Source organism: Populus euphratica, unplaced genomic scaffold (assembly GCF_000495115.2).
Source record: "Populus euphratica unplaced genomic scaffold, PopEup_1.0 scaffold6.1, whole genome shotgun sequence".
NCBI classification, from domain to species: Eukaryota; Viridiplantae; Streptophyta; class Magnoliopsida; order Malpighiales; family Salicaceae; genus Populus; species Populus euphratica.
Window position 1 is genome coordinate 1,800,926 of NW_011499849.1, and position 9,622 is coordinate 1,810,547.

The window sequence follows — 9,622 nt, forward strand, 5'->3', positions numbered from 1 at the left end:
TCACCTAACTTACAAAAATCTTAAAAACAATTGCCTTGTAATCGAAGAATTAATCAAAGATTCATCAAATTTTGTTTAAAATAAGAGGGACTTAGCATGCCCAAACTTAAAACCAGAGCAATGGGGGTGTGGTTACCCTCATCTGCAAGTCAAAGCAATTCTAGTACAAGAGAAGTAGCCTTACAGAGAAGATAACATCTGAAACAGACTAAAACAATTTGATTGATCGTCTTTCCTGGGGATGGAAAAACCCCGACAAAAGACAACTGAGGCAAAAAGCTAAAGGGTTTTGCCAGAAGAAATTTGATTGGTTGTTTGCTGTAGTTGGTGCCGCGCGTTTCGTAGACTTCACTTGTAAATCTCCAAACGGTGTGTATAAAAATGAGGAGGTTTTTCACTTGCTGCTTCAACAACCAAGCCACCAAGACAAATCTCAAGCAAGAATATCAACAGGTACCCACCCCATTTCTGCTCTCTTTGTGCAATAAATCAACAGGTAACCTCCCCATTTCTGCTCTCTTTGTGCAATAAATGAGATACTAATGATGTTTAATTAATTTCAAATGAAAAACCCACTGTTGTATTTGTGTTATTAGGAATCTAGGGCAAACATGGAGACCCATCAGAATAATAACGGCAATGACCATTCCGAGGTATGACTTTGATCGTGTCTTCACCGTTTTTTGGGATAGTTTAAAGTTCATTAGATTGGGTTTGCCTGGTTCCGGTCTTGTTGTTATGATCTTCCTTTTCTTGTAGTTGAATGGGTATACCTTGCTAGTCGGCTTTAGCATTTTAGGGGGGGCATTTTCCTTTTTATAGAAATGCCATTCTGGCTCTGTCCTTTTATTGGAAAATTCAGTGTGTGCCTATTGATGAAATGTTGAAAAGTGGTACATGGATTTTTGTTTTCCATACAGGAAAACGATTATTTATAGATTTATTTAAGTGGGAAGTTTGTTATTTGAGCTTAATGTTGGATTTCGTACATAAGTTTTTGCATCATTAGACTGAACTTTGTTCTTTGTTTGTTCAAATGTCATGTGTCCTTCAAATATTCTTCTTCTTTTCTTTAATGCTGGCTTTAAACTCTGATTTTGAATTCGAAAAGAGCAAAAACTAAAGCTGTTTTTTCAAACTTTCAATTAAAGTTATATGAAGCCTCATTGAAAGCTTATGCCTGATTTCATTTATATTGGCTAATTTAGAATCCAGCTTTCTGATTTTTCTTCTGTTTGAGAACTGCTCGGAAGTAAAAGGAATTTTGGTCTTTTAACCTGAGCTTACATAACATAGCATGTAAATATTCTCCTATTGTTTTCAATTTGTAAACTAGTTTCATGAATTTGAAGTGTCCAACATATGCTCATCAACTTAAGCTCTTCTGGACAGACTGTAAGCCAAAACATGATTGATTCAAGCAATAGCAACGCTCCCAATATCATATTGAACCATGATTTCTCCAGAGGACTATATTCCTGGCATCCAAATTGCTGCGATGGCTTCGTGCTTTCAGCTGACTCAGGTCACTCAGGATTTTCAACAAAGCCTGGCAGTAATTATGCAGTTGTGTCGAATCGCAAGGAATGCTGGCAGGGCCTGGAGCAAGATATTTCTAGCAGAATTTCTCCATGTTCCACTTATTCCATTTCCGCACGTGTTGGAGTATCTGGGCTTGTCCAGTACCCTACTGATGTGCTGGCAACCTTGAAACTGGAATACCAAAATTCAGTAACGAGCTATTTGCTCATTGGAAAGTAATGGATTTTGGAACTCCATTTATTGTGTTTCTTATTTTAATAAAAGAATTAAAGCATGTTAACAATAGTTGTTGCCATTGCAGAACTTCCGTGTCAAAGGAAGGGTGGGAAAAATTGGAAGGCACATTCTCATTAGCAACCATGCCTGACCGCGTTGTTTTCTACTTGGAAGGGCCTGCTCCCGGGGTGGACCTGCTTATAGAATCAGTAATTATCACTTGTTCCTGTCCAAGCGAGTGCAATGTAATTATTCATCTTAATCTCATTTTACTTCTCAATTTAACTTCAGTTCCCTAAATACATACAAGTGTTGTTGCTTAAAGACGGCCACAATTTATTCTCTATCCAATTCAGTTTTATAAGCAACATCCCTCATCCACTTTTAACATTTTTATTATAATTCCTTAATGACAAGTATTGGAATGTTGCCTTCCTCTTTATTTTGGAAGAATGCAAGACCCTGTGCTGGAGATGGAGACGGGAACATTATTCTGAACCCTCAGTTCGATGATGGCCTGAATAATTGGTCTGGTAGAGGCTGCAAGATTGCCATACATGACTCAATGGCTGATGGTAAAATTGTCCCTTTGTCTGGAAAAGTTTTTGCTTCGGCAACAGAGCGCACACAGAGCTGGAATGGAATTCAGCAGGAAATAACTGAAAGAGTGCAGAGAAAGCTTGCTTATGAGGTTACTGCTGTAGTTCGTATATATGGTAACAATGTCACTAGTGCTGATATACGGGCTACCCTATGGGTCCAAACACCAAATCTCCGAGAGCAATATATAGGCATTGCCAAGTTAGTCTCTTCTCTGCTTTTGATCTCCAGTAGATGATAGCTATAGTTTTCTTTGTCGACAATGGATTCTCTGCCTGTAGCATTTTTTTAGTTTTGATCTCCCACATCCACGGATGGTTTTAAATTTTATTCAACAGTTAAATTTTACCTTTTTTCTTCCTTTAGAACAAGCGAGTATTTCCTCCATATTTAGTGGTTGATAATGACCATCATGTTTGCATTTTCTGGCTTGATTTTTAGTCTACAGGCAACAGATAAGGACTGGGTGCAGTTGCGGGGAAAGTTCCTTCTAAATGGTTCGCCTAAAAGAGTTGTCATTTACATAGAAGGTCCACCTGCAGGCACTGATATTCTTGTCAATAGTTTTGTTCTGAAGCATGCAGAGAAAATTGCACCCTCTCCTCCTCCAGTTATTGAGGTTGGTTGTTTAAGGAAACATTTGAATTCTCATCTGTTAGTTTTGCATCAGAACTTTTGCTAAATGGATATTTGGAGTTGAATCACTAGGGTTTAAAGCATTGCATGGATGAATAATGTGTTCTTATATTTCTGATGTGTGCATTATTAAGATGTATGCAAACGGTTTGAAGCAGTGAGCTTTCATTTTGCAGAACCCTGCCTTTGGAGTTAATATTATTCAAAATAGCAATCTGAGTGACGGAACCAACAGTTGGTTTCCTCTTGGCAATTGCACCCTTACTGTTGCAACTGGGTCACCACACATACTCCCCCCAATGGCAAGAGATTCCCTTGGACCTCATGAACCGTTAAGTGGCCGCTGCATCCTTGTAACCAAACGCACTCAGACTTGGATGGGACCTGCACAGATGATCACTGATAAATTAAAACTCCTTTTGACATACCAGGTATCTGCTTGGGTTAAGATTGGTTCCGGGGCAAATGGCCCTCAAAATGTGAATGTTGCACTTGGTGTTGACAGTCAATGGGTCAATGGAGGACAAGTTGATATTAATGATGGCAGATGGCATGAAATTGGTGGGTCCTTTAGAATTGAGAAGCAACCATCAAAGGTCATGGTTTATGTCCAAGGTCCAGCTGCAGGTGTAGACTTAATGCTTGCCGGACTTCAGATTTTCCCAGTGGACAGAGAGTCAAGGTTCAAACACTTGAGGAGGCAGACTGACAAGGTAATTTGCTAGCTATATTTTTTTTGGTGTTTGATCAAAGTTAAATGAAACGAATAAAACAAAAAAATATGTCACAAGGTTATCCACAGTCAAACTGTGTTGATAGTATATTGCAGCTTTTGTGCGACCTTAATAGGTAACATTGGGAAAGCCACTCTCTATGTAGTCCCTACATTGATTTGATCCATAAACAGATCAGGTTTTCCTTGCAATTGAAAACGTTACGCTGCTGTACCCCTGTTAAATATTCAAATAGTGCATGATGAACCTTTTGTTTTAATGATTAAAATGCAGCATTTTAGTAAAATATCCAGAAGGTGCCTGACAAAATACACAGCTCTCGCTCTCTTCATATGTTTCTGTACTTAAACATTGCTTTAATGGTAACAGAATAACGGGCATTGTTATCCTTGCATCATTGAATATTGTTGTTGCAATTGGCAACTAAATGTACATAATTCATTAACCTATTTGAACCAAGAACATTTCCCCCCTTTCTTTAGTTACATGAATGTATATATTCCTTGATTCGCTGTCCTGTTTTTGTTTCTGATATGGAGTATTGATGCAGATCCGAAAGCGTGATGTCACCCTAAAATTTTCTGGAGGGGGTTCAAGCAGTGTGCTTGGAACTTTCATCAAAGTCAGGCAAATGCAGAACAGCTTTCCTTTTGGGTCATGCATGAGCAGGACGAACTTGGACAATGAAGATTTCGTTAATTTCTTTGTGAAAAATTTCAATTGGGCTGTGTTTGGAAATGAGTTGAAGTGGTATTGGACAGAGCCACAGCAGGAAAATTTCAACTACAGTGATGCTGATGAGATGTTGGACTTTTGTAAGAAGAACAACATAGAAGCCCGGGGTCATTGTATCTTCTGGGAAGTGGACGGTACAGTCCAGCAATGGATCAAAGCACTGAACAAAAATGACATGATGACAGCCGTTCAAAATCGTCTGACAGGCCTTCTAACACGCTACAAGGGGATGTTCAGGCATTATGATGTGAACAATGAGATGCTCCATGGATCATTCTACCAAGATCATTTAGGTAAAGATATCCGAGCTAACATGTTCAAGACTGCAAATCAACTAGATCCATCTGCTTTGCTATTCGTGAATGATTACCATGTTGAGGATGGATGTGACACAAGATCATCTCCAGAGAAGTACATTGAACAGATTCTTGATTTGCAAGAACAAGGTGCGCCTGTTGGAGGCATTGGAATTCAAGGACATATAGATAGTCCAGTCGGTCCTGTTGTTTGTTCTGCTCTTGATAAATTGGGTATTCTTGGTCTTCCAATATGGTTTACAGAGCTTGATGTGTCTTCTGTTAATGAATGTGTTAGAGGTGATGATTTGGAAGTTATGCTTCGAGAAGCATATGCTCATCCTGCAGTGGATGGCATTATGCTTTGGGGATTTTGGGAGTTGTTCATGAGCCGAGACAATGCACAACTGGTTAATGCAGAAGGTGAGCTCAATGAAGCTGGTAAAAGATACCTTGCTCTTAAAAAAGAGTGGCTGTCTCATACTCACGGGCATATTGACGAGGAAGGACAATTTGCATTTAGAGGCTTTCATGGAACCTACGTTTTGGAAATTGAAACCGTTTCCAAGAAGACCATGAAAACATTTGTTGTCGAGAAGGGTGATTCTCCTCTGGTGCTATCCATAGACCTCTGATTGTCTCTTCACTCAATAAAAAGCTATGACCAGTGTCATTCGTGTGCGTGTGTGTACTTGTAAAACACTTCTGTGGAAGATAAAGGAACAACAACAATCGCTTGCTGAATTTGGGAGCTGGTCATGATTGTTTGCAGTATATCAATACTAATACTACAAAGAAACAGTTGTTATTGTATCTAATGTCACATTAAGAATAAGGAGTAAAGATTCCATGTTGGTCGTGTTACTGTTGTTCGTTGTACTATTTGAACATGCTTTTGAACTATCGTTTGGTCTTGTATCATCTTTTTCTGGTTTTTTATTGTTCTGTGTAATCTCAAGTGCAAGCAGACACGAATGATATGCACAGTGTATGCGGATGAGTGCGGAAATGCCGAAGCGGCGAAGCTTATTGCTGTTCGAAGATTGAAAAATTAAAAAAGCTTTACCATGTCCAAGCCCACCCCATTTGATGGCAAGCCATATTTCTGATACATGAGCCAGCTTACATAATACAGAGACAAAGTTGGGCGTTTGCTAGCAGGTGGGTGGCTACTCTGCTAGGTTAAAGCCTGAAGCTAAGGCAGCATCCTTAATGCTTTAACTCGTTCATGGCCGAGAGATGATAACAAAACATTTGCTCAAAGAACAACAGTTTAGTCTTTCGAGGGATCTTAACCATTAGATGGCTGGTCTTTTGTAAAAATCCTCTGAATTCAAGTTATCTATAATATCCATATTATTTAGTTTTAACAGATTATATTAAATCAGATAATATAAATATTATATATAATCCGGTTTTTTAAAACAATTTTATTAACGGCCACCATAAGACAGCATATGATCCACTGGAGGTCTCAGTTAGAAATGCTCACAACGGTAGCCCTCGGCCTTTGAAATATCAATGGAGTGCTATATACATAATTCATGAACCGTAACAGCCCAAACATTAGTTATTAGACCACAATAGCACCGCCGAGATAATAACAGGCCCAGTGAGTAAGACTAGATTAGCCCAGGTGGTCTCTCGCAATTGTTTTGACGGGACAAATGTTGCCGAGGTGTAGAAGTGCGTACTAGGTCACTTTTTGTTTTTGCAACGTAAAAATATTTTAAAAAGATTGAATTTCTTTTGTGTTTTCAGTGTAAAACTAAATTTAAAAAAATAATAAAATATTATTTTAATATATTTTTATTTAAAAAACATCCGTTATAACATGAACTAACAACTGCTGGGATTAAAATAGAGGAGCACCGAGTCAGTTATGTCAAGATTAAAAGAGTAAGGTGAGGGGGTGACATGGAAGTTCTTGGCGAACTGGGTCCGTTGTGATATGTTTCGGGATTCTACCATCTTATCGATTGAAAGTTGAGAAACCCATTTTCAGTCGCCCTCGAATCCTATACCGAGGAGTCATTTTCTTTATTTAGATATTACTATGATGGATGGAGAGCCGAGGATGGCTTCACAGTTTCTAGGGTTTTTTTTTTTTTGAAAGCCAATAATTCAAGGGCATTATTGGCGCCGTTGTTCCACTGTCATACAATACAATGAACTGAATAACACCTAAACAGATTATTTTTCAGTTTGCTAATTATTAGGAGAATAAAATGTGGTCTGCCCGCAGACAGCGGTAATAGTTATTTAGATTAATAAACAGTCTCCAGAATACAGAAATGGAGTTTGCAAGATCAACATCAATTAAGATCCCTTGTTTTTTAAGCTGGGAATAATTTATCACATATTTTACTCTATTTGTTCTATCCATAAAGTAGTTCGAGTTCCCCACACGGACCTTTTAAGCATAATATATATTGTGATGAACAAGATGTCTGAGTTTTTTTCCCAGTAACACCCCGGATCCAATTAAACCATAGCCATACAAAATAAATAAAATGCCCCACATAAACATCACATCAATTTGATAGACTCCCACCATCTAATTACTCCAACTACACAAATCTCTTCTTCTCGGCTACTTGGCTAGTAGTCCTGAGTATATTATGGCACCGAGAGGACCCCAAAACAGTCCCCTCTCTGTCTCAAATTCTTGGTTCTCATGGACCCCAGACACCACATGGGTGCATAGTGAGTGAGAGAGAGAGAGTGTGTCATTGTCAACATCAAAGGAGTTAACCTTTGATGTGATGGGGTTTTTTAGTGAGACCCACCTGAAATAAAAGAGAAAACAGCGAGTATGGAGAATCGTGGGGGCTGGCGATGGAGCTTTGATGTCTAGTGCATCGGGAAACAGCTCTCGCGCTGTTTTCGCGCGCTTCTCACCCAGAACAAACGACACCCCGTCTAGGACCCACCTCCACACCTCCAAAACACCCGCTCCATTGACCCACTGAACCCCCCACTAGTGCTTTGTTATTTGTTTTCTGTCTTATTCTCCATGGATAACCCCAGTGATATCGTCATGCCATCCCTCTGGGTATCACAACTGAGTTCGCTTCTTACGTTTTATAGTTTGAAGTTCATGAGGGAGACTTGCAGAGGAAAGTATTTTACATATATCGCCAGAGTGATCACCTTCGATCACTCTGGAAATCAAGTGGCATACGGCGTAGTTATCTTTCATTAGTCTTTGTTTGTTGAAGCATCTGAATTCTGCACTCACCGTGTACCACTCAAATGGATGGCTGCACCCATAGGACCACGAAGAGACTTAAAAGGCCGTCTACATGACTGCGGGAATAAAAAAAAAATTAAAAAAAAAGAAAGAAAGAAAAAGGATGAAAGGCCATGATTACCCTCACACACCAACCCAATGTAAATCTGTATCGTCTATTTCCTATGCATATTTGTCTGCTATTTTTGTATGGTAACTTCAGTTCAATGGTGGCTTTTCTGTCTTGTCTTCGTGTCTTATCTCTATGCTTGGACTTTAAATGCAACCCACCAATCGTCAATAAATTAATCAATTACCAGAATGGTATTTTTAAAACAAAAAAAATTAACTAAAAAAATCCAAGCAAATACTATAACATGATAGTGACTGTTTGCAAATATGGTGCCATGTGTTTTTTTACCGAGGATATATTACGAGATTTTTTCTATTTTTTTATTTTTAACTTTGAAATATCAAAAAAATTCAAAAAAATCTAAAAAGCTATCAACTTAATATTTTTATAAATACAAAAAAATCTAAAAAATACTTTAAAAAATATAAAAGTTGTGGTATTAAATAGCATGAAAACAACCACAAACAATTTTTAAAATGAGTATATTACATTTACAATATCCCTTCCAACTTGTTTTGAAATCTAGAAATTGAATGTGATTGAATTACATTACTTAAATATAAAATGAGTTGCACTGTAATTTTAAACTAAACTTTAGATGGCTTTGGGTAATAGTCTTTTGGATTTTAAACCAGTGATAATGATTATTAATGAATCCTTGTTTGCCTAACGAAAAATAATTTTTTTGGACAAATAGTTTACATTAAAAGTAGATTCCTCAAAAAAAAAACTATTTTTTATATACAGTTATATTATAAAAATAAGTTGGAAAATATTTTTTAATATTTAACTATGCCATGAAGGATAAACTAAAAAATAATTTATTAATGTTTTTTTAAGTTTATTAAAAAATAAGTACCCCATCTAATAGATAAAAAAAATTAAAGAAGAATAAAATTAAAGAAATAATCTAATTTCATAAATTATTTTAAATAAAATAAAAAGTAATGAAAATAATAAAAACTAAATTTAACAAGTAAAAAAGTTGAAAGATGATATAATTAAAAAAAATTATAAATTATTTTAAATAAAATAAAAAATAAAAAATAAAATGAAAATCAAATGATAAAAAAAATCTCAATTAAAAGAAAAAACAAATAACAATAAAAAAATAAGGATTAAAATCAATAAAAAATCAAAATTTAAGAAAAAATAAAACATAAAGAATAAAAAATTTAGAACAAAATATATTCAACCAAAATATCAATAACCAAATTTGATATAATCAAAAAATAGTATAATATTTTTTTTAATGTTTCACAATTTCTAGAGAGTATATTAATCTAAAATAAAGCAAAAATATTTTTTTCTGAAACCAAACTAATTTTTTTAATAAAAAATATATTTTTTATTAATTTTTTAAATAATAAATAAACAAGAAAAAATTTATAAAATAAATTTTCGTTAAACAAATGGATTCTATAATCTTTTCTTCTTAAATGAGTTCGGATCACGTCGGCAAGTTGGTTTAACATTGCGATCTTTACAAACAAAAAAA

General features: G+C 36.1%; 1 protein-coding gene across 2 annotated transcripts; it reads left to right on the top strand.

Annotated features, from left to right (window-relative positions):
* Positions 1–94: 94 nt before the first annotated feature.
* Positions 95–5,628, top strand: LOC105120510 (uncharacterized). 2 transcript variants are annotated; one of them, XM_011018751.1, is made up of 8 exons: positions 95–453; positions 597–653; positions 1,393–1,757; positions 1,844–2,003; positions 2,210–2,559; positions 2,800–2,977; positions 3,171–3,707; positions 4,279–5,628. In XM_011018751.1, exons 1-8 carry the CDS (start codon positions 382–384, stop codon positions 5,392–5,394), a joined length of 2,835 nt encoding a protein of 944 aa, XP_011017053.1. In that variant the 5' UTR covers positions 95–381; the 3' UTR covers positions 5,395–5,628. The 2 variants fall into 2 exon arrangements, with proteins under 2 accessions (XP_011017053.1, XP_011017054.1); XM_011018752.1 differs by having other exon boundaries at positions 97–496.
* The last annotated feature ends 3,994 nt before the right edge of the window (positions 5,629–9,622 follow it).